This window comes from Ruditapes philippinarum, unplaced genomic scaffold, assembly GCF_026571515.1.
Source record: "Ruditapes philippinarum isolate M1 unplaced genomic scaffold, ASM2657151v2 ctg4349_1_1_1_1, whole genome shotgun sequence".
NCBI classification, from domain to species: domain Eukaryota; kingdom Metazoa; phylum Mollusca; class Bivalvia; order Venerida; family Veneridae; genus Ruditapes; species Ruditapes philippinarum.
This window is the reverse complement of record NW_026856965.1, coordinates 26,760-52,403: the sequence shown is the minus strand read 5'-3', so window position 1 is coordinate 52,403 and position 25,644 is coordinate 26,760. Positions and strand designations below refer to the sequence as shown.

The following is a 25,644-nucleotide window of genomic DNA, read 5'->3' as shown; positions in this document are numbered from 1 at the left end:
GGCTTAAAGTGTCTTTAAGAACTGAATGAAATACAGTAGCTATGGCCCTACTTATAAGAACGTACCTTATTAAATGAAAAAAAAAGGTGTCATTTGGTTGATCTTTGTTTGTTTGTTTTGGGGTTTACGTTTTGTTTGTTTGTTTTGGGGTTTACGTCACATCGACACAATATATGTCATATCGCGACGTTCCAGCTTTTACTGGTGGAGGAAGACCTCAGGTGCCCTTCCGTGCATTATTTCTGGCACGAACGGGCACCTGAGTAGAACCACCGACGTTCCGTAAGCTAGCTGGAAAGCTTCCTCACATGAAAGAATCCAAAGTCCCTGTCGGGATTCGAACCCACAGCGGTGAGGGGCAAGCGGTTTGAAGTCAACGACCTTATCCACTCGGCCACAGACGCCTCTTCATTTGGTGGAAAGTGGTCTCTCTAATGATTATAATTATTCTGATGTATGTACGATTTTGAAAAAAAAATATTTCAAAATGAAGTAATTTGAGAGAGAAGAAAAGAAAAAAAATAATTTAAGTGCTGAAAACATTTTTTTCTTTCAATTCAAGGTCATTGAATAACCTATTTTTATTTACACTCATTGAAAAGAGTTGACAACTAAATGGGTACCTGGGCGTATTGATCTAGTTTTGGAAAGGCACTTTTTTATAATTTAATATGGAACGCCGTGACTGTCTTATGATATCAATGTTTTTGATATCTTGTGAAATGATGATATTATTTTGTCATTTAAGCATATTAACATGTGCAATTTACATCATATCTTGTCTAAAGACAATGCTGACTTGTTCAAACAGCATGTTAACTTGTCAAATAATCATTATGACATGTGCAGACAACAGGTTAACTTGTCAAAGTATCATGATGACTTGGGCAAACGACATGTTAACTTGTCAAAATATCATGATGACTTGTGCAAACAACATGTGAACTTGTCAAAATTTCATGCTGACATGTGCAAACAGCATGTTTACTTGTCGAGTTATCGTGATGACATGCTCATAATACCTTAACAAGTTAGCATGTGTTTTGCACAAGTCATCACGATTCTTTGACAAATTAACATGTTGTCTGCACAAGTCATCATGATAATTTGACAAGTTCACATGGCATTTGCACAAGTCATCATGATACATTGACAAGTTAGAATGGAGTTTGCACAAGTCATCATGATACCTTGACAAGTTAACATGCTGTTTGCACATGTCATCATGAAATTTTGACAAGTTAACATGTCGCTTTCACAAGTCAGCATGATACTTGGACAAGTTAGCATGTTGTTTGCACATGTTATCACGATGATTTGACAAGTTAACATACTGTTTGCACATGTCATCATGAAATTTTGACAAGTTAGCATGGCATTTGCACAAGTCATCATTATACTTGGACAAGTTAACATGTCGTTTGCACAAGTCATCATGATACTTGGACAAGTTAACATGCTGTATGCACATGTCATAACGATAATTCGACAAGTTAACATGCTGTTTACACATGTCATCATGGAATTTTGACATGTTAGCATGGCATTTGCACAAGTTATCATAATATTTTGACAAGTTAACAGTGCGTTTTGACATGTCAGCATGATACAAGATAACATGTCATTTGCACAAGTCATCACGATTCTTTGACAAGTTCACATGTTGTCTTCACAAGTCATCATGGTAATTTGGCATGTTAACATGCTGTTTGCACAAGTCATCATGATACTTTGACAAGTTAACATGCTGTTTGCACATGTCATCACGATAATTCGGCAAGTTAACATGGCTTTTGCACAAGTCATCATGACACTTTGACAAGTTACCATGTCATTTGCACAAGTCATCATTATACTTTGACAAGTTAACATGCTGTTTGCACATGTCATCACAATAATTCCACAAGTTAACATGTCGTTTGTACAAGTCATCATTACATTTTGACAAGTTACCATGTCATTTGCACAAGTCAACATTATACTTTGACAAGTTACCATGTCATTTGCACAAGTCATCATAATAATTTGACAAGTTAACATGCTGTTGTACAAGTCAGCATGTTCCTTTGACAAGACATGATGTAAATTGCACACGTTAACATGCTCAAACGACAAAATAATATCATCGTTTCACAAGATAACAAAAACATTGATTACATAAGACAGTCACGGCGTTCCATAATTTAAAATCACAGAGCGTGATGATGTATATATAAGTACGGGTAAATTCTGTAATAGCTCAGGTCATTCGGGCGGTTTCTACCAACAGTTCATCTTGATTAACCCATTCGGAGAGCTTCGGAGTCGACAGTGAACAATGCGGTCCGTTATCGTAGCATGTCTTTGTGTATTGGCGGTCGTTTGCTTGACCGAGGCAAGGAGTTTGAAAGAAGAGAAAATCTTTAGCGCCAGGACGAAGGTACGTCTGGTATTTTGGTTTATATTAAGAACTTGATTATTTTGTCAACCTATCATTGTGCGATTTTTATTTTTATTTTTTTATTTTTTATTTTTTTATTTTTTGGCAATTTTGCAAATTTGGATGATTATCAATAAAAGTACAGCATTTTAGCAATAGTTTATTTATTTATGTTTTATTTCATAATTTATATATTTATAATACATTTATTTGAAAAAAAGGGAAATAAATGGAAATTTCATTACGAAACTTTTTGAGTACCGAACCGGTTCAGCGGCATGGGTCTATAAGTTTGTCTTTCTTTCGTCCGTCCGTCTGTCTTGAAACAATATTTAAAAATCTCCATGATAAAAGGGGTTTTCCCCCTCTTACGCTATATGTTGATAAACTTTTTTGAAATAGAAAGTTTTATTTCCATTCAGAAATCTTCAATTCAATATACAGCAATGGAGGTAATAAAAATAAGTAAAAGGAAGAAATAGATATATAATTTGGAATTTACAGTAATTATTTGACATCATAAGTGACCGTGCATTCCCAATTATATATTTTATAATTTTATTAACTTGTACTTAAATGATTTTTTTTTTTTGATAAACAAAATTAAAATTTTGAAAATACGAGTACATACAAAGACTTTTTTGTTGTACTAAGTGCCAAAATGAAAACTGATATGTGCAAATACAACTTTCATTTACTTTTTGAGGATAATCCTATCATGTATCAAAAAGCAAATACGCCGAACGGTTAACTATACGTTTTATAAGTGCCATAGTCTAGCGCGTTTTCTAAAGACGCACTTATATACCCATATACATTGTACAAGGTAATTCGCAGGTCTATTGATTATCTATCTATTCCATCGTCAGGTCGTTATTCAAAGTGTTGAAATCTTAAACTTAAAATCTGCATACGATTAAAATATTGCCCTGATTAAATATGGAATCAAATTACATACATTCATAAAATGAATTATTAACGTCATACAATTATACCTTTGTATCTGAAATTTTACTCTCTTTTTTCTTTATGCATTTTCTTAAGATTTTTTTTAAAAATCTGAATTCAATAAGATTAGATTATTGAATGTAGATATAATTTTGACTGTGGAAATATTAGGATGTCTCTCTTTGCAATATTCCGCAGGGGCGAGTAATCTATATACTTAAGAAAATGTAAATGTTTTAGTTCTCTCCCCTGATAAGAAATCGTCGGTCAGGGTAATAATGCTACTAAGTTACTAACAACCGAGGCAATTCAAGGGTTGCTTATATGTATGGTGGCTGATTTGGAACACTTTTGTGCGTTGTGTTGGCGCTAGCGACAACAGGACAAAGCTCCAAACGGCGCCTTGTCGGACTTGTCGTTCTGTCGCTAACGATGTACGCCAAACGGTGCATTGTCGTGCGGCGTGTTGTCGCGATGTCACATTGACGCTAGGTTCAAATAGAAGAATTGGCTTATAAGCCAAGCGACATGGCGACATCGCGACAACACGTCACACGACAACGCGCCGTTGGGCGTGCTTCCGCTGGAGACAGGACACAGGACGACAGCGGGACATCGCGCCGTTTGGCGCTTTGTCGGGTCGTCGCTAGCGACAAGACGAAAAGGCGATAACGATATAGGCTACTTTGTCGCTATCGACAACGCAACGCACAATGTACCAAATCAGCCACCATAAATATGCACTATTACCCTGCCAGACGTTATTATATAAACAGCAAATGGCTGTCGGGGTGATAGAGGATATTTTCAACCCGAGAACTTGTATATCAACCCGGGGTAATATGCCAGTTCAAGGGTTGGAAATATCATCTATCATACCTGATAGCCATGTGTTATTTATTTTATTGTACTGAAAGACCTACAACTACAATATTTATAAAGTGCGCTGTCAAGGAAATGAATAGAATAGACATTATCATTTTTACAATTTCATTGTGCTCAAAACAATAGACTTATAAAATATGGAGTTATGCAAAAGTTATGTGCCCCAGGGTGATATTAGAAATATTCCCCGGGGAATATATCCTCGGAGGGTGATATTCAATCAGGACACATAACAGGTCTATGGAAGTTTTACATTGAAGGATATATTAAGGTATAATCCATTTTTTATAATACGAAACCAACCTTTAATGCAATTTTCCCTCACTTTCCCGCATTGCATTTTTACTCCCGACAGCCATTCATCGTCGATTTTTTTTATCAGGGGAGAGAACTAGAACATTACATTTTTTTAGTCTTTATAGATTAGTCTCCCTTGGGGAATATTGCATTGATGCAGGTATAAAAACAGCTATATTCTAAAATCTTACTGAACTATGATAAAAGACTATATATTCACAAATCATCTTAGACTATGATAACGGCTGTATATTCGCAAATTATATTGGGCTATGATAACGGCTGTATATTCACAAATCATCTTGGACTATGATAACGGCTGTATATTCACAAATGTTCTTGGGCTATGATAACGGCTATATACTCACAACTCATCTCGGGCTATGATAACGGCTATATACTCACAAATCATCTTGGGCTATGATAACGGCTATATACTCACAAATCATCTTATGCTATGATAACGGCTGGATATTTACAATCTTATTGGGCTATGATTACAGCAGCTGTATATACACAAATCTCTTTGGGTTATGATAACAGCTGTACATTCATTAGTACTATTTGTTGTATGCTCACAAATCCTATTAAGCTACACAAAATAAGTCTCTAAGAGTTGAATCATGTTTATAGGGCATTTTATTCTGTTTGCAGAGTAGAATTTTGGCTGAATTGAAAGCAAGACGAGCCAGTCTAGACAAGAAAGGACTTGATGATGGTAAGAGATGTTTTTTTATTATACATTTGTATTTGATAATAATGCAAATAAATTTTTCGAATTTTAATGAATTTTTCGCGTAATATATTAATCCTGTATATAAAGTTATCACGCTTATATTTGTTGGTAGTATAAATATTATGCTCTCTTGAAATTAAAATGGCGGACTTCCGGCTCCACCCAATATCAAAACGTTCGAATCTTTTTTAACTGTAACTTAGCAATTAAACTGTTACACTTATGTTACTGTAACTTACTTAACAATCTTATACAAGTTATCTTGAAAAACATGTACTATATGTCTCGCTAAATGTAGATTCATGACGTGTGTTGCCTTGTCGAAGCTTAAAGGAGCTCAACTGAGGTATAAAAAGACAGAAAACCTGAAGTTTGAAATTCTTTCCCGGATCACGTGATGCATTTTAAATGAAAAAAAATCTGTAGAAGATGATAGATGGATAGATAAATTAAAAATCGATTTTTGTAACACTTTTAGTTTAGTCCGAATGGAAAACGCTTTTCATTTATTTATTTATTTATTTATTCATTTTTTAGGGGGGAGGGGGGTCATTATGCATAACATAAATGATTATTCTGGAAAATGGGACTGAGGGAATTTTTAAGCATTAGCCCAAAAGCTTTTAGTTTAGACTTATATCAAATGGTACACAAGTTTCAAAAAAATATTTCAGTATCTGCATTTAAAAAAAGCACCCACTCTAGTGGAATCCCTATTCCTTTACAAATATCTGAGTAATCCTGAGAATTATAGGACTTAAAATCATTTTATATGTACCGAGGGACTCTTTGATTTCATTAATTTTACTAAGACAGTGGTGTAATATCATCGTCTATAATGATCTAGAATAAGGACTTTCTATAAGTCTCAAAAGTCCTAAAAGTTCTAAATGTTTTCTATTCCCATTACAGATGATTCAGAAGACGGTTCGTTTTCGACAGTTGGACTTCATGGTAAGTGTTTTAAGCTGCGATATATTATAGAAATAACACGTGTCTCTGTAGGCTGCGGCCAGGGGAGAGAACTAGAACATTACGTTTTCTTAAGTCTTTATAGATTACTCGCCCCTGAGAAACATTGCAAAAAACAGTATTCATTTCCAGGTGAGAAAGCTTATGTTCATGTCTTCAAGATTGATCTATATTATATAAAGGCTATATATAGATTATATGTACATGTATATCTCTTTAAATGTGCAGTCATAAAATTCAGTTTTACACTCAACAATGTCTACTTGTAACTTAAAGGCACACAGTGCTGAAGTAACGAACAAATTTTTTATTCTTTGAAAAGGGCAAAAAAGAAGGTAGCCCTGAATATGAAATTTTATTTCATATAGGTAGAAAAATGTAAACAAAGTAGAATTTTGACTTCCATATAAAATTCTAAATCACTAAGATAGAAGTCATTCTAAAAAAAAACAGAGCAAACGATGGTTCAGGTAATTGGTCAATATGCATTTTAACTTTTAAGGAAACCATATAGAAGGACATAAAAAGCTTTTTAGTAATAAAAATAAAAGCATTTCGGGGGCATAATGGGCCTTTAATGATCAAAATGATAATCTCATTGCAGCGGCGCTGTATGTTCTTGATTGCTTGTCGGACGTGGATCTCATGAACAAGGTTGATGATGACATCTGGACTCTGGTCACAGGGAACGAAGCACAATATGCTGAATTCAAAATGCTTTACGGGGGTAAGTTGATTATTGTGTATCATTTCAGTGGATTGGGTTAAGCGTTTGTATTTGTATCAAAGCTTGTTCATGTTTATGATATATGACAGATAAAAAAAGTTGGTAAAACAAAACTGCTGTTAATATTGCATGCCTCAAGATGAGCCAAATATATTTCAGGACAATCAAACTTCATAAAAATTTACAAGTGAAAAGTTTCAAGATTCAATTAATAGTTTACATGTTATGTGCGATTAATGATTGATTTTACAGTATTCATCAACATATTTCTACTGCATGACTAACGCAGTAAGGGCTATTTTTGCATATTTTGTCCTATATTTTGGTAATTTGCGTGGACTCGTCAAAATATATTGCTGTATTGTACAGATAGATGTTTTAATAACTTATAAATCTCAATATAGTTGGCACACAGTACAAAGAGGATATTGAATGAGTGTAACTTTGATACTGAATTTATTGAACGAGTTGAAAAAATAGATCTATATTATGCGCATAATATTATTTTGTTCAACTCACTCAAATTTAGTATTCTATTTATCACATACCAAAACATAAAAACCGTTTGAAGTGAAAGCTGGTATGATAAAATGAGCTGTGTCACGACAAAACCAACATAATGGGTTTGCGACCAGCATGGATCCAGACCAGCCTGCGCATCCGCGCAGTCTGATCAGGATCCATGCTGTTCGCTTATCAACTCTATTACAAGTAGAGAAACTGATAGCGAACAGCATGGACCCTGATCAGACAGAACAGATGCGCAGGCTGGTCTGGATCAATGCTGGTCGCAAACCCATTATTTTGGTTTTGTCATGACACGGCTCAATATAGCTACGTATTTTTTTATTTAACATGGAAAACAAGCGCTAGCGTGAGATAAAAATGTATATTTTTTTTGTTTTTAAAACTTGAGGAAAATATTCTTTTTTATTTATCAAATACTCGCTTTTTTCTTGTTATTAAATACTGTGTATTGTGTGTATTCTTTCAGGTGAGCCATTCTTCCCCTGTTTGTCATTCGGACGAGGTGTTTATTTCTATGAGAAAATGGTACTCTTTTTAAATGATTCAATATTAGAATATATTTGTGAATGAAAATCTATTTAACCTCAATCAATGAACAAATAGTCGGTCTCTATGTTTTCTGTCCTTTCTCTATCTGTTTTGTGCTATCTCTCTATCTTTTTTGTGTCCTCTCTATATCTTTTTTGTGTGATCGTTTTATGTTTTTTATTATCTCTTTATCTGTTTTGTGTTATCTCTTTATCTGTTTTGTGTCGTTTGTGTCGTCTCTTTATCCTTTTTGTGTCGTCTCTTTATCGGTTTTGTGTCGTCACTTACGGTTTTGTGTTATCTCTTTATCTATTTTGGGTGATCTCTTTATCTGTTTTGTGCAATCTCTTAAGCTGTGCCATCTCTATCTGTTTTGCGCTATCTGTTTATTTGTTATGTGTCATTTCTACATCTATTTTGTGTCATTTTTATCTGTTTTGTGTTTGTACATATTTGTGTTGTGGTAATCTCTTTATTTGTTATGTGTCATTTCTACATCTATTTTGTGTCAACTTTATCTGTTTTATGTCATCTTTCTATCTGTTTGTGTTCTTTTTTTATCTCTTTTTTGTGATGTCTGCATAACTGTTTGGTGGTAATCTCTTTTTCTGATTTGAGTATCTCTTTATCTATTTTGTGTTATCTCTTTGTCTGTTTGTGTATTCTGTCTATCATTTTTGTTAGTCTCATCTGTTTAGTGTAATTTTTTGTTATATCATTATGTTTTGTGTTATTTCTTTGCCTGTTTTGTGTCATCTCTTATCTGTTTTAGTCATCTTTCGTTCTGTTTTGAATCATAAATTTGTTTCGTATCAACTCTCTAAGATATATTAACCACAATTTATTCAATTTGATATAGCCTCAACTGAGACCAATGTTAAATGAGGAATTCACGAAATATAAGGAAGCACACAAGTGTAAGTACTACAAACTCTTGTTCTTATGCTAAATACGGATAATACTACAGTCAAACGTGTATTTAGCGACCGCAAAAAAGAAACGCCAAAAATGGTCGCCTAATACAACGGTCTCTTAAGACAAAGCATAAAAGAAAAAGTCAAGATTTATTCATTGCGATGGGAGACTGTTGGTAATGGCACTATCGTTGGGTGTTTAAATATCCTGTAACACAATTTTTTCATGGTTTTATTTCATAAATATGATACTCAAATTAAGATTTGTCAATATTGTAAGTTCCAATAAGCATTATTTATAAAGATATAACCCAATTTAACATTTCATGTGAATAAAGGGAGGTAATTAGAAATTTATTTTCTATCAATTCTCAGTCAAATTTTCCAATAACAAAGGAATGCATGCAATTTATTGATTAAATCTAATGTGCACAAATATTTGCAGTAACTATTTTACATATTCTTCGATGTTTGGAAATTATTTTATTTGCATAATTATGTACATATATAATTTTTTGCAAGTGTGGTATACACACAGTAACAATATCAATCACAAAACATACAGGACCTTTAAGTTATAGTGTAACTGTAGACTTTGATATGATAAGACAAGATAGCTAGCTTGGTACCAGTAGAAGAAAAGGGCAATGAGCCCGGGCAATCGCAACTTTTTGGCCCTTTCCGTCAGTCTTCGGATAATGTTATTTTAGATAATAGCCGAAGACATTCGGATTGGGAGTCCGGGATGTGCTCCTTATGGCATTTTTAACAAGGTCAGCGACCACTATCTCTTACGCTTAGTGCAGTAACCATTAATTATATTTGATTTGATTTCATTTCATCTTTTATTTTATTTTTTTAAAGCTTTATTACAAAATGTGACATAAATTTATGATAAATATGTCCTTCCGTTTAATGTCTTTATTCACTTAAAAAGCGAACAAACACAAAAAATGTTGCATATTATTTGCAAGCACTATTTTAACTATACAACACGTGGTATAAACACACTTTTCCACATATTTTTTTTCAGGTGAAACTCTAGATGGACTTGGCGAAAAGCTTCGACAGATGGAAGGATGTAAGCAATATCATTTTGAAAAAAAAAATAATCCAAGACATTTGTACCTCCCTAACCATTTTTTTTTTGTATTATAGCACAATTATTCCGAAATAACGTTTGTTTTTGCCACAGGAAAGACATTTTCAACCGAAATAGTCTCTTTTTGCGTAGTTTAAGTAGTCTCCATTTTGAAGTTTACGAGCCATAGCTAATCAAAAATCATTATCAGGAGTTTGAGCAAAGAGGAATCATAGTTGATACATTGTAGTACAAGTGTTACTGTATTCATTTTTTTCATGTGTATTTTTATTTTATTACAAGTCATTATAAAAATAACACATGTCTCTCAGTGCAATAGTGTAGTGTAGAGCAAACCGAAATAACACCGAACCAACATTTTAATTAATACCATTTTTCATGGCTATGCCAGCCATTCATCATTAATTAAGGCCAGGGGAGAGAACTAGACCATTACGTTTCCTTAAGTCTATATAGATTACTCGCCCCTGGGAGGAATATTGCAATATCGTAGTAACACCATGTGGTGTAACATTAAGCTTATGGTATAATGTTTACGTAATGTATAATAGGTGCAAGTCAAAGCCTCTTCATTTATGTGGTCGGTGCGAGTTCAGAGCATTGCTTTAAAGGCACAGTGTGCCTCAGAAACAAATTATTTTCTATTTCTTTAAAATGGGTAACTTTTAGTTTAAAAACGTATAAATATTGGTTTTAAAGCATGTTAGATGCTTATTGCATGAGCATAGTGTCACATAAGTGCACGAACTGATTAACTTCTATAAAATTTAGAAGGACTTATTCTGTTAAAGCACTGAGGTGACGTCATTCGTAGTGCTCATTGTGAAATTATTTACTAGTAAATTAGCAATATGTAAACAAAGAAGTATTTTGGCTTCCATAAACAAAATACCAAATCACAAAATCTGTACTAATTGCCATAAAGCAACAGAAGAAAAAGATTATTCGGGTAATTGGCAAATCATTTGCTTTTGCAAAACTTCCAAAGCACATCAAAAATGAAATGCTTTTGAGCAATAAAAATAAAAGCATTTCTGTGACTTAATGGGTCTTTAAACAGTGTCACTTTGGTATGACCGTTGTTTTGAAAAGACGTAAAGGCACAAAATAAGTCAAACATTGTAAATCGTGTTAACGAATAAAACAGTTTTGAAAATTTGTACATTTACATGAGGATTTTAGATCAACTATTTTTCAAGCGCCGTTTATTTGATTTTGTTTGTTATTTCAGTGCCACCATTTGTTGAGGGTGTGGTTGAGTACATGGATAAACATTGCAATGCACGCAAGCAACAAGTGGAGGTAATAATCATTATTTTAAAGTGACATGTGGTGGTGGTGTGGTGTAGTTTCAGTCCGGATAACGACAGTTCAACCACCGCATCGTTCCTGGGCAGGATGTCGAGCATTTTACCAGTACTAGTTGCATTCACTTTCGCAAGGAATTGAAACTTCTGTACATGCAAGTGTGAATGACCGTAAAAAAGGATTTCATGATCAATCACAATGAAAGTGACCTGCGCCGTCCGGGAATCGAACCCGGTTCGCCCGATTCACAGTCGAAAGCTCTACCTATTGAGCCAAACGGACGGCACCTTAAAGTGACATTATGCCCATCATAGAGTATATATTTAGTGAGCACGTGAAAGTCTTCGTTTTTGCCATTAAAATGCTCAAATTAAGATTTAAAAATTTCGTTAGTTCCAAAAAGCATTATTTATAAAGATATTACAAACAAAATCTATTAGGTTCATTATTCGAGTAAAGCGAATCACTCAATAAATGACTAATCTTTGTGAGCTTATGAATTGTAATAACGTATATATTTTTATTGCAGGAGAAGGCTGAAGTTACAGACGGTAAGTATCATGTCTTTTTCGGCCGTACGTTGTTTATTTTCACCATGACTTCCGGTAATTTCACGTACCATCTGCTATCCGTGTCCGTTTCCGGTACAAAAAGCCTCTGAGCAAGGGAGGTACCCAACGGAAAACATATAACCCAATCGCAACTTCTCGGCCCTTTCCGTCAGTCTTCGGATAAGGAGATAATATAGATAACAGCCGAGGCAGTTCCGAATGCAAAAAAACTCTGCTGTTTTCATATCTCAGTGTACTATTTTAAAACAAGATGTTATGATGTGACGTCAATAAATAAGGCACGCGAGGGGAGATAAATTAAAATGGTATTTTCCCGCCCTTTTTTTTTAAAACCGATTACAGGACCTGGCTCTAGTAGTGACAAACTAAAGCAGCAATTATGTGACCTAACGATAGCACGATGTTTCATGAGTAATAATCGAAACTCCTCGGCTATTTCTCTCAAACTTCGGATAATATTTTTTAATTTTGATAATAGCCTAGATGTCTCGATTGTAAAATTAAATAATAAATATCTAACCAATACAAAATCTTTCTATCGTATTTTGCAGATTTAGTATCAACATTTGCATTCGACGGTGAGTACATACTGTACACATTTCTTTTTTAAAAACCTGTGTCGCTCTTTTAATTATATTAATCTATTATAATTTTTATATTTTACTAGTATCTTTCAAGTATTTAAAAGAAACAATTAAAGTTGTTGCTACAACGATGCTAAATAATGTTGTTGATGATGATGACGATTGATGATAATGATGACGATTGATGATGATGATGATAACTGTGATGATGATGATGATGATGATGATGATTACGATTGATGATGACGATTGATGATGATTATGATGATGATGACGATAAATGATGATTATAATTGATGATGATGATGACGATTGATGATGATGATGTTGATGATGATGATGATGATGACGATTTATGATGATGATGATGAGGATGATGATGAAGATAACGATTGATGACGATGATAATGATGACGATTGATGATGATGATGACGATGGTGATGACGATAATTAACATTTTTTAAAAATATTTTAGCAATTATGTTTGCCGGGCAATGTCTAGCCAGTGGTAAACAGAGTGAAGAGTGCAAAGCAACCCTGGATGGCGTCGAGGCTTATTTTAACGTAAGTAAAATACTTCGGTTTTAACGGCTTTCACACACACATAACACAACAGGAATACTGCAGTGTGCAAGATTTCTGCCTTTACAATTGAATGCCAAAATTCTCCGCAACTTTAACACGCCCATGCACGCTCAGCTTGGCCTGAAGAGCCCCAGAAACGTTGCGGCAGCTAGCGAGACAGTGTAAACGAGATATTGAAAAGCGCATGCTCACGCACTGACCTCCGCTCTATCGAAATACCACACATACATATAGAGAGAGTTCGTAAGTGCGAAATGACAAACTCCTTGTCCTAGTTTTCTTATTCTTGTATATCGGACAGGGTCATCTACTGTTGTTATTTCTTTGTTTTAGATGTTGCATACCTAGATATTCAGTATCATTTTTCCTTTCATTTTTGGTGTTTATTTTTTGAATTTCATTACTTTGATTTTATAATCATAATACTTTGTGATTTTTAATAATAATATTGTGAGGTTTTATCGTTAGTTTGTGAAATTATATTATGACTTTGTTGGCGTCCGCGCCGAAGCGCGGCGCTCTTATGGAATGAGATCAGATTTTGTGAAAGGGCGACAGCAACTTCTCGAGCCTTTTAGTCGGTCATAATAAAAGCCGAAAATTCCGATCGGTATGAGGGTGCTTGATTATTAAATAAGAATGAAATGTCGAGATATGTTACAATGAATTTTCGCAATGCAAACATTTACAAATGAAATAACCTTTTCCGTCAATAAATCGCGCTCTTCGGGGTTTTTTATTTATCATTTTGTAGTACACAGTCGGTTATCATGTCATGGTATGTTATTGTTGTACATGTATCCTAGAATGATCAGTTGATGACCTAAATATTCCAAAAACCTATTTATAGATATATCTTTTTATCACTCCTATCGGTAAATGCCGGTCTCTCCCGGTCTATTTTGACCAGGATTTACTAGTGACCGGCGAATAGTACCACACGTTTATTGTCCGGTCTCTCCCGATTTTGGAGTAGATGTTTGATATCGTTACAATTGGAAAAAAACAACAATAGCATGTTTCATTTTATCTATATGAGATAAAAACAATAAATATGTACACGGATTTATATGTAATATAAATCCGTGATATGTACAATAATTGAGAAAAAGGTACATTTTTATGGTATTAAAATGACATTATCAACTTTGAAACATTTTATTTAATTATTCAATTTGTTATCCGTGTTTAGTAAAGATGCCGAGGAATTATTCAAAGTTACAAATTAGATTTTATGAATTATTCAATTGATCGATAATTTAAAAAATGATAAAGAAAAATACAATGTACATGTACATGGTTTAAGAGTAAACAATATTATATATTGAAAGATAAACCATAATTTACTGACTTTTTCCAGTTAAGCTTTTACTTATAATCGTCGGTCAATATGACAATTGAATTCTTAAAATTTATTTTACAATTTTAATAAAAAAGAGTAGTAAAAACTCAGTATTAAAATAGCACATAAAACACAAAAAAGAATAAAAGAAAACAATATTCATAAAATTTGTATTTTTTTTAAATTAAAATTAATAGATATTACAATTATTGTATAATAAACAATTATGCTCAACATGATCAACATGGTAATATAACCAGTGTCATATTTTTTACTAACTTAAAGTGTGAACAGATACCTTAAGGGGGTCTTCGCTAATAGCGATAACATGTACATAATAAGGGACAAATGTGTGATACGTGTTGATCATGCGTTACACATATGGATTATAAATGATTGCATACATGTATATCCGTTGCTATTAATAACCACGATCATAAAGAAATAACAAGTAATATTCTAATCTCTAGCATGCCAATCAAAGTTCATAATGAACAATGTCTTTCGTCCGCTCATTCATAAGTGGTATACATTTCTGGTAGTTTATAAGAATATCTTGTCATCATATGTGTACTAGTTCATCTTCACTTGCTGCATTTCTTGCTTGGACGCCCTTTGATGCTTTGCATCAATGCTTTTCTTGTGATATACTATAATAACATTGTAAAATTTTATTATTTCTATGTGAGCATATATTATAAGATTGTGATATTTCAACAAACGCGAAATCTTAATACTGAAATGAATGTGTTGCGTATTTCTATATATAAACATATCTATTAAATGTGTAATAATTCAAATTTCTCGTTACAGAGTATAACTTTCATCATAGTAACACACATGACAACCACGGAGCAAGAAATTGAAAAGCGTAAGTATGAATATATTTTTTCATACTTTGATAATATTTTTATTTGCTATTTATCAATGAACTGTACAATAAGTTATCACAAAGAGTAATACTCTGAAATACGGAGGGATATGTTATTTTTTTATCTCTTTTTTTTTTCGCGAACGAACACTGCCTTACAACATGGGCGAATTGCGTTGGTTTGTATTCGTACTCTACGAACATGTACGAGGCCTCTAACTCGAAGTATATACGAGAAGTGCAGAATACTTTCTGTTCTGATGATACAGGTCATTTTTAAATAAGAAGTATCTTAAAAAAAGATAACTGACAGAGGTAATCTGCTTTTTCTTGCAAATATCATTTCCATAAAAAAAATTAATGTTAGCAATGCCTGTTTAAAGCGACCTGCAGTTTTTATTTTTATTTGGGAAAGCAATTCAGTGTTGTTTCGAACTAAGTATATAGATAATTTTATCATGAAAATGTGCATCATATCACTGTTAACAGCGTCCCGAGAGCTATTTATAACTCGTCAGTGACGTTCGTTTCTAAAAATAGAACATCGGGAATTGTGTCGAGGGGTTTCCATATTATTAGTATTTTATCAATGACAAATTCAAGTTTTCTCCTTAATTCTTTTCATTTGACAATAATATGAAAAGATTTATCTAAAAATAACATATTTAACCTTTAGAAAAACTGAAAGCCGCTTTAATTGATTACTCGGTTCTTATCATAATCGTTTGATACAAGAGACGTTGCTTTCGTCACTATATAAGCATATTTATTACTTTACCGTCACAAAGCGTGACACTAATACCGCATTCCGGTATATACCGGACAAGGCGCTTGAATGATTATATGTCCACACCCCCCGAAATGCTCTTTAAGATATCTAATTCATCTCCTCGCATCGATTTATACATGATAATGAATGAAAAATGTAAAAATCGACGAAAAAAACTATATATTTCTAACTTGTGATCATGATTTTACAAGCGTCTCGAGGTAGTGCTCCGACACTGTAGTGTTATCTAATTCGACAACTGTCTTTTTTTCAGTGTTTGCTGACTTTTTAGCTTATGAGAGTAATCCAGATCCCAGTTTATTGGAAGGACATATGTTTGGGTCCCAGTACTTAAGAGTAAGTTCATACGAATTACATAAAGTAACACTTTGTCTCGAAAGTCGCGCTTTTCTTTATAAAACTTTCAGTTTGATTAAATATCTAAAGTGATGAAATAATGTAACTATCCTTAGGTACTTTATGTCTGCAGATAAAGCCCTTGAATTCAATTATATTAAAATCAGCTTATAATTAACGCTACGCATTAGGATCTAACCGGCAACAATAGGAGGTCACCTTCCCGTGACTTTTTAGTCCCCTACCGGTTTACCGGAGGGGACTTTAGGTTTACCCTCCGTCCGTCCGTCTGTCCGTCCGTCTGTCTGTCAGTCCGTCAGTCCGTCCGTCCACAAAACTGGATCCCGCGATAACTTGAAAAGTACTGAAAATATTTTTATGAAACTTGGTATATGGATAGATGGCAGTATGGAGATTATGCACGTCTTTTTCTTTTCTTCCTAGGCTGAAAATTCTGGTTGCTATGGCAACAAATAGGCTGAAAATATGGCAAATTTTACACATAAACTGGATCCAGTGATAACGCAAAAAGTACTGGAAATATTTTTATGAAACTTGACATATGGGTAGATGGCAGTCTTGGAATTATGCACGTCTTTTTCTTTTCTTCCTATGTTGAAAATTCTGGTTGCTATGGCAACACATAGACTGAAAATATGGCAAATTTTACACATAAACTGAATCCAGTGATAACTCAAAAAGTACTGGAAATATTTTTATGAAACTTGACATATTGGTAGATAGCAGTGTTGAGATTATGCATGTTTTATCTGTTCTTCCTATTTTGAAAAAATATCAGTTGCCTTGGCAACAAATAGGCTTAAAACATGGCAAATATAACAATATTTGTGATTAGTCAAAAAGAGCTGAAAATTTTTATGAAATTGCATCTTTAATTCAAGAGTTATCTCCTCTTTATGAATTTTGCTTTTAAAATGTTATATTTTGGTAACAGGGATGTTTCAAATATTAACTTTAGAGTGTCCTTCAGTCCGTCTGTCTGTCTGTTCATAAAAACTGTTTCCTGTGATCACTTTTAAAGAACTTTTCCAACAAGTTTACTTAAAATAGAGAAAAATTGAAACATAAGTGAATGGCCAATGGCCCTTCAGAATGTTGATGGGGTTCTAACCGGTAGGTGACTTATGGATTGCTTGCAATACTATGATAATTGCTTGTTTAAACAGCCAATCATCGGCGAGCATATACAATTTTTGTAACAATCGCAACTTTTCAGCATTTTCCGTCAGTCTTCGGATAAGGACCTCGAACACAATACATGCGAATACACAGAACGGTTACGATATTTCGGTGTTACCGACGCTAAGAAACTAAACATATGAACAAAACAGTAATCTAATGCGGGAAGTTGATGACAAGTTGTTTTTTTTTACAATATATCAAGTAAAGGTCCACCTTATATAATATTTTATTTATATTCTTAACATTATGGATGTAGAAACTGAAAGTACAAAATGCCAACCTGTTGACATTAAGTGGCATTTGTTTAAAATTGTACATCATAGCATATTTGAGCCGTGTCACGACAAAACCAACATAATGGATTTGCGACCAGCATGGATCCAAACCAGCCTGCGCATCCGCGCAGTCTGATCAGGATCCATGCTGTTCGCTTACAGACCCTATAACAAGTAAATAAACTGATAGCGAACAGCATGGATCCTGACCAGACTGCGCGGATGCGCAGGCTGGTCTGGATCCATGCTGGTCGCAAACCCATTATGTTGGTTTTGTCGTGACACGGCTCATTTAGATTAAAAATGGTTGTCACACATATCTTCAATCATAATTGTACCGCAACAGACTTTATTTTCCTTTGGATTTCAAATACATGTATATACATTCGTTCTACATTATCGAATATTACACTCTCTGTTTCTATTTGAGTACAAACATGGCGTTGTCGATATAGACGGCAGGTAAACTGACAAAACACTCTTGCCCATTAAAAATTGAGTCTATAATTGTTTCATTTACTACAAACATTTTTTTCTAACAAAAATCAACATTGTTTTTTTTTTCTTCTACGGAAAACGATAGTTTAAAACTCCGTCTTATGCCTATCTGTTAAGGACGGTTTGATTGTTTTGCCAGTTTACCTGCCGGCCATATTGACAATCGACATCGTGAAAATTACCTACTCAGTATTGGTTCTCCAGCGGTAACAAAATAAACCACATTACTTTCAAACTTATGAAAGCTCGCCGATGATTGGTTCTTTTAAAGGTGACGAGGTGACAACGTATTATGGTAGTCGTCGGATCCTAATGCTGAGTGTTATTTAGGAGAATTTACAAATTCCTAAGACTGATTTTCCTTTCTTTTTATAAACATAGCTTAAGCCTCAAAAATAACATAGTTTAGAAGATAGTAAAAATATGTGTATATTTTTTATATTTCAGGCATTGATGACAATAAAAGATATTGATGAACAGTTCGAGTATTACAACGAAATGTACACGTGTAAGTTTGATCCTCATTATTCTTAAAGGCACATTATGCCTCAGAAAGGATTGTTCTCTCCTTTTTAGCAAGGACAATCATGAGTTTTAAAATGTTTTGAATAATGGTTTTAGAAAAAATCAGATGCTTGTTACCTGCTTGTTATTATGAAATTATGTGTCATAAAAATATGAAAATGTTTAAATTAGTATTTTTACTTCCAAAAAAAAAACAAAAAAACAACTAAATAACTATAACTGTATAATTGCCAAAAAGAAACAGAAGACAAAATACAGATTGTTCAGGTAACTGCCCAATGAGCAACATTTTTGAAACTATAAAAGTACATGTACTTAGAAAATAAAAAAAACCTTTTGAGAAATGAAAATTGAAGCATTTTTAAGGCATACTGGGCCATTTAGTTAATGACTTCGCTGACATAGTGGTAGGAGTCGTTGACTTCAAATCCCTTGCCAATTACCGCTGTGGATTCGAATCAAATCAAAGAAGCCAGGTTGTATTGCTCGTTTTCTTCATCCTTATAATCAACAATACATTGCGATTGTTAAGCTGTATCTGGTAAATTTTATGTAGTTTCTTAGTTTCTTGTGACATTTAAAGGATTATAACTGACAAAGACCATACGATGCTGAACGCAATCAGCAAATGAACTCGTCTGAATGGACTCGTCCTATTTTAAAGGAGGGAATACTATGTATTTATAGAAAAAAAACGAAGCAATAATAAAAAACAAAAAACACGCTTAAATTACATTTTATTATTATAGTTCATATACAATGTATGATGCGGAATAACATACATGTATTTGCCTCTTTTTTGTTTGCGACTAAACTTCGCTTCTTTTGTTCAATGATCACAGTTATACTGTTTTCTATCGTCTGCTGCTAGAAACTGTTAATTTCTAAACTCAAGTAAAACTTCCACGGCCCGTAAGGGGAGATCACTGCGCGGGAGATTGATCAAAATGTCGCTGTCCATAGAACAAAATGGCGCGCTCCATATACATTCAGAATGCTTTGGGTTTCTATGTTAAGTTTGGTGTGAGTTTCAACAAATAAAGTTATTCTTTCTAATGAGATGTGAGAAAAAATGTATGTCACTGTAAAATTGAAGTGACTGGTGTTGTGGCATAAGTTATAATTTTAGTTGTTGTTTTTTTATTTATTACTTTCAGGCGGTGAACTGGAGGAGACTTTTGAAAAAATGCATACTGCACTGAATTCATTATCTGGCAAAAGTAAGTATTGTTTTCTTTTTTGGCGTACAGACCAATTTTAAAGCACAATGACCCTTAAATGTTTCCTTTTAATTTAAAAGGTTCGGGTACTCAAAACAGTAAAAATGCAAGACATACCAATTATCCAAAAATGTGAATGAATCTTCCCTTTAATAGAATGTCATTTGACATTGAAACATTGTACTTTTGTAACAAAACAACCTTGATTATCTTAATCATATATGTCTAAATCTGATTCTTATAAAGCTTCGGAAAAAGTTGGGGAAATGGCACAGTTAATTGAGGAGATGGCAGAGAGGGAGTGTGCACAGTTTGAGGAGGAGGATGGGGAAGATTCCGAAAACAGTCAATCGGACATGGACAAAACAGTAGATGTTGACAATCAAGTACAGAGAAAGGCTGTTGCGGGCAAAGCAGCCAACCTGTTCCGAGCAAGAAACACGGCCGCTTCAAGAAATGCAGCCGCGAGAAGAAATGAGCAACCAATTAATCAGAAAATGTTAGCCCTGCGGACAATTCTGTCACAACTTCTGGACAAGGTAGATCTTAATTAAAATCCGCATAATATATAATATTATATTATAATTTTTAACTTCATTTAATAATTTATATAGTACTTGTATTGTTGGGATATTTAAAGGCCCATTATGCATCAGAAACGAAAAAAAAATCATTCTTTAGAAAGGAAAAACATGGAATTTATAAAGTTTAAATAATCGTTTCTGATCATGTTAAATGCATTTCATCTGAAGAAAGTAGCACTGAATTTGAAATTATATATCATAAAAGTAGCGAAATGTAAACAAAGTAGTTTATTGACCACCAAAATACTAAATCACTATTAATGTACCAATTGCCAAAAGGCAACAGAAGCAAAAGGTGGTTTAGGTAAATGGCCAATTAGTATTTTTTTGAAAATATAATAATGACCAAAATATAAAGCTTTTGGGAAATAAAAATAAAAATGTTTCTTGGGCATAATAGGTAATGGGTAATTCTTTGCTTTTATAGATAAAGATGTACAATTAAAACAGTGGCTCGAAAGGCTATAAAAATGTACTATTTAAAAACAAGAATGTCATCAAACTTTGTAATTCATCTACTTGATATACTCGTAACTTTAATTTTGGTGTCATCTTTATTTCAGGAATAGATGAGAGCGAACTGGCGTGACATATACACAGTGATAAAGTCAATCAAATAATTATGAAATTAAATTCATTGTAAGGGTATCCTTAAATTACATAAGACTATTAGAACAAAACAACAATATGTGTAAAACATTAAAAAAAGAATCGAAAAAAAACCCCGCAAATATGTGGGTAAAAAACTATTAATTGCAACAAAAATAAATAAATAAAAGACGTGGCAGCAAATTATTAAAGGATGTGTCGGGTGTCTCGCCGGTCGGAAATGAAAACCATGGAAACGCAAACGGACATTGAAAATGAACTTATCTTTTACTTATTCTTTTACTTTAACTCTTTTTACCTGAAAAGACAAACAAGTAGAAAACAGAAAGAAAATCCGAACAACACTGAAAAACATGTCTCTGCTCTCCAAGAGGTTCATACATGTTCCAAGTGTTCTAAATGTTTGATGATTGATTAAAAATCCTGTATGTTGTGATTAAGTGAAGTGTTATATATGTATATAATTGTTCTTCTTCAACAATTTCCAAACATCCAAGAAAATGTGTTGAATATGTACAGCAAATGTTAAAAAAACATATAATTGAACATTAAAGTTAATGCATTCAGTTAAGAATAAGACATTTTTTGAAGAAACCAAACTTTTTACCTATGTATGTGACATCCAAATATTGTAAATTTGGTACTTGTATGAGCTACATATTGTTGATATATGTAATAGTTGTTGTTTTTGTTGTTTATTTTATATACAAATGTGACAGTTACTTAAATTAGAAAAATATTTTTATATAGTTTCACTATATAAGTCATAGCATAAAAAAATCAAAGCAAATTGCGCGTTTATCGGTGAACCACAGTAGAGTTTCCTTTAAATTGCCGTACCTGGACTGTCATATAAATAATGTATTTTTCCATATTATGTGTGTCTATAACTGTTGTTTGTATACTTTAATAATACCTATTTTCTTTTTCAATAAACTTTTTTCTCATTGCAATCATTTGTAGTTATCTTTTCCTCATCAATACAAACCTCAAAATAATCATGGACATGGAGAATTCTGGGGAGCGGCTTTGTGGTTAAAGACTAAAGTAGTTCAGGTTCGAGCAGTGGTTGTGTCTACGAAGAGGACATGAAAATGGTTCAATTAGAATATAAGTATAAAGCAGCAAGCCTTCAGATACACTATGATTCATGCCAATTTTCATGAAAAGTTTGAAAATTGATTAAAGAATAATAGGTTATTAAATGAACAAATAATTTCAAAGTAATTTACACATTGCAAACGGCACGTTCAATCCAAGTGAATTATCAAGTAAAGGTAAAAAATATGCCAACATAGCGTTTACAGCGTTAGTCACGCAGTAGACTATTTAACCTGATGATAAATATTGCAAAATCTGTCCTTCGTGGCATATTACATGTATATCTTCAATGAGATTGTGAATATTTTTACTTCTCTTAAAAGTTGATTTTCTTGAAATTGTTTGGCTCATGTGATGACATGCACGCTTTGAATTTTAATCGAACTAAAATAAATGCATTGTGCATTGTATATTCATAGGGATAAACTTTAAAGTGGCCTTCAGCCTTTCTAAAGGTTAAATAAATAATTATATGAAATTAAACAAAATCGTTTCATATAATTGTGAGATAAAAAAAACGATGTAAAAAACGTGGAAAATTACATTTGTCGACGATAAAATACTTAATCAATAAGGATCCCACTCAATACCTCTAACTCTGTATTTAAATTATTTGGGACAACAACAAAACAATTTCATACTTTAACTAATTTTATTTTATAGTCATACATAGTGACATATGTAATTTATCTCACTGAGTAATGTCTTAGTTTATCTTCGGCATTTTATGGGCACGACTCCATTAATAAAAGCCAAAAGGTTTGGATACCGGGCATACAAAACCCTGTTAGGGCATCCATAGCAAAGCAAACAAATGACACAAAATCAAAACAAGCAAATGGAACAAACTGTATAGCTTTTTGGAACAGTATGTTCTAGAAAATAATTGATCAAAGCAATACTAGTCTTTCAATTCTTCATTCACAAAATAGTCAATTTTCACAAATGTATATGAGCAACAACACAGCATTGACACTGTTGCGCGAAATTGGTTCTGGGAAGCAGAAACCAGTATCGCCAGTATCACAAAATGTCTATTCGCCGGCCGCAAAATGCAAATTTAGCAGACACAACATGTGAAATCTAGTATTTGAAAGTTCATAGAACACATATCTGGAGTCGCACCGTTGTCGAATTCTCTCTGCTGGTGGTTTTGGCCCAAGCAGTTTTCCTAAAAGATACCTCTTCCGTGGTATTTAGTAGGGCTAGCTGTCTTGAAACACGTCGCTTATGTTGGCTAATCTGAAAACATATCAAAAGAGGACAGAAACAACAAAACAAGCATGACACTAGTATTAAATTTAAGCTCAAATCTTTGACACTTCACACTCATAATTGACCGAGGAGGGCGGGTGGGTTTTTTCAACAATTCATTTCTTCCTTGTTACAATATTCGACGCCAGCGTTAAAAGGATATGACGTAGATACAGTACCTACGTCATAACCAGGGCAGGGTATAAGTTGTTCCCCAAATAACAGAGACTATTCTATAGAAATAGTCATCATTATTTGGGACAACAACAAAACAATTTCATACTTTAACTAATTTTATTTTATAGTCATACATAGTGACATATGTAATTTATCTCACTGAGTAATGTCTTAGTTTATCTTCGGCATTTTATGGGCACGACTCCATTAATAAAAGCCAAAAGGTTTGGATACCGGGCATACAAAACCCTGTTAGGGCATCCATAGCAAAGCAAACAAATGACACAAAATCAAAACAAGCAAATGGAACAAACTGTATAGCTTTTTGGAACAGTATGTTCTAGAAAATAATTGATCAAAGCAATACTAGTCTTTCAATTCTTCATTCACAAAATAGTCAATTTTCACAAATGTATATGAGCAACAACACAGCATTGACACTGTTGCGCGAAATTGGTTCTGGGAAGCAGAAACCAGTATCGCCAGTATCACAAAATGTCTATTCGCCGGCCGCCACTAGACTTCGGATGGTGAACGGGAGATTTCCCGTTTTCCAGTCGAAGGCTCCGCCAATAACATATAATATTGGCTTCGCCAATATCATACTATTATTGGCTCCGGCGAATTTAATACTTAAAAAAAAAATTAGTCGTGCCCAGCCATTCTATGATTTATAATACAACACTGCCATGTAGGTAATTCAACTTAGCAAATAAAGCAACATTCCAACAAATATGCATATACTAGCGCTCATAAATCAAATATGACACTATCTGAAACACAATAATTTGGGTAGTAACCATCAAGATCTCGAGTTCAGTGCCATTTCTCTTGACATGAATTTAGCAAAAGCATTCAAACTGCTCCAAATATGTGCTAGCTAAATGTCTATACATTTGACAGTGCATTTTTTTCGAGATATTAATTTAGCAATAACGTTCAAACTGCTTCAAATATGTGCTAGATACATATATATACAATAAGTGCATTCAATCAACTGAACTATAAATTATGCATCAACACATCAACTTTTCAAATATACATTTCCTGAACCACTCTATGCCATAGGTGTTCGGCGCGCTGATCAGCCACCCACCCCACAACCCTCCCACCCCCCAAAACCATGTAAACTGCAGTATTTTTCATTTGAAACATGTTTTAATATTTGGTATATGCTTTTAATTCAATTACCTTCATTTCCCACAAAAAATAAAAAATTGATTTATATATACATATTTAGTAAAGGTATGCAACTCGCTGCACATTTTTCAGCACTCATCTTAATAATAATTGAACTCCATAACCCCAACGTTTTTTCACCAATTTTCAATATTATGGTTCTGAAAGGTTGGAGGGCCGCAAAGTGGGCGAGGGTCCCCGGGGGCAGCCACCAACCAACGCGCCGAAAACATATGCCCAATACAATAGTGACCATCAAGATCGTGAGACCTGCATGACTCTGAGAGCAGATATTTCCAATTGCACTCCATGGGTTCGAATCCTTCCAATTCAACCAACAAGTTTAATAATGTTACATTAATCAGGTTAAATCGCATGATGTAAAACACTTACGCTCCATGCGTAAAGAAAACTAGCAACAATTTAATTCATCATATCTTCGACAAGGCAGAACACTGGCATTACATTTTAGTATGCTTAGCAGCTATTGTCATTAGAATAGCATGCAATATTAACGTGTTAGAAATTGTCCTATTTTTTTACCCCACAATTGTACATAGGTTGCCACAATTGA

At 33.6% G+C, this 25,644-nt stretch overlaps 1 protein-coding gene across 1 annotated transcript; it reads left to right on the top strand.

The window, feature by feature from the left end:
• Positions 1-2,190: 2,190 nt before the first annotated feature.
• LOC132748298 (uncharacterized) lies at positions 2,191-22,306 on the top strand. The gene is made up of 17 exons (XM_060737870.1): positions 2,191-2,419; positions 5,204-5,267; positions 6,198-6,239; positions 6,862-6,984; positions 7,979-8,037; positions 8,900-8,957; positions 9,988-10,035; positions 11,288-11,358; positions 11,894-11,915; positions 12,488-12,514; positions 12,997-13,085; positions 15,262-15,319; positions 16,363-16,445; positions 18,869-18,929; positions 20,104-20,166; positions 20,413-20,705; positions 21,314-22,306. Exons 1-17 carry the CDS (start codon positions 2,318-2,320, stop codon positions 21,317-21,319), a joined length of 1,269 nt encoding a protein of 422 aa, XP_060593853.1. The 5' UTR covers positions 2,191-2,317; the 3' UTR covers positions 21,320-22,306.
• The last annotated feature ends 3,338 nt before the right edge of the window (positions 22,307-25,644 follow it).

What these genes read in the sequence shown, in the direction of transcription:
- LOC132748298 (XM_060737870.1), top strand. Translation starts at nt 2,318, where the DNA reads ATGCGGTCCGTTATCGTAGCATGTCTTTGTGTATTGGCGGTCGTTTGC. An exon ending in GCGTCGAGGCTTATTTTAAC is followed by an intron (nt 13,086 to 15,261) that starts GTAAGTAAAATA and finishes TTCTCGTTACAG; the next exon opens with AGTATAACTTTCATCATAGT. An exon ending in GGAGCAAGAAATTGAAAAGC is followed by an intron (nt 15,320 to 16,362) that starts GTAAGTATGAAT and finishes TCTTTTTTTCAG; the next exon opens with TGTTTGCTGACTTTTTAGCT.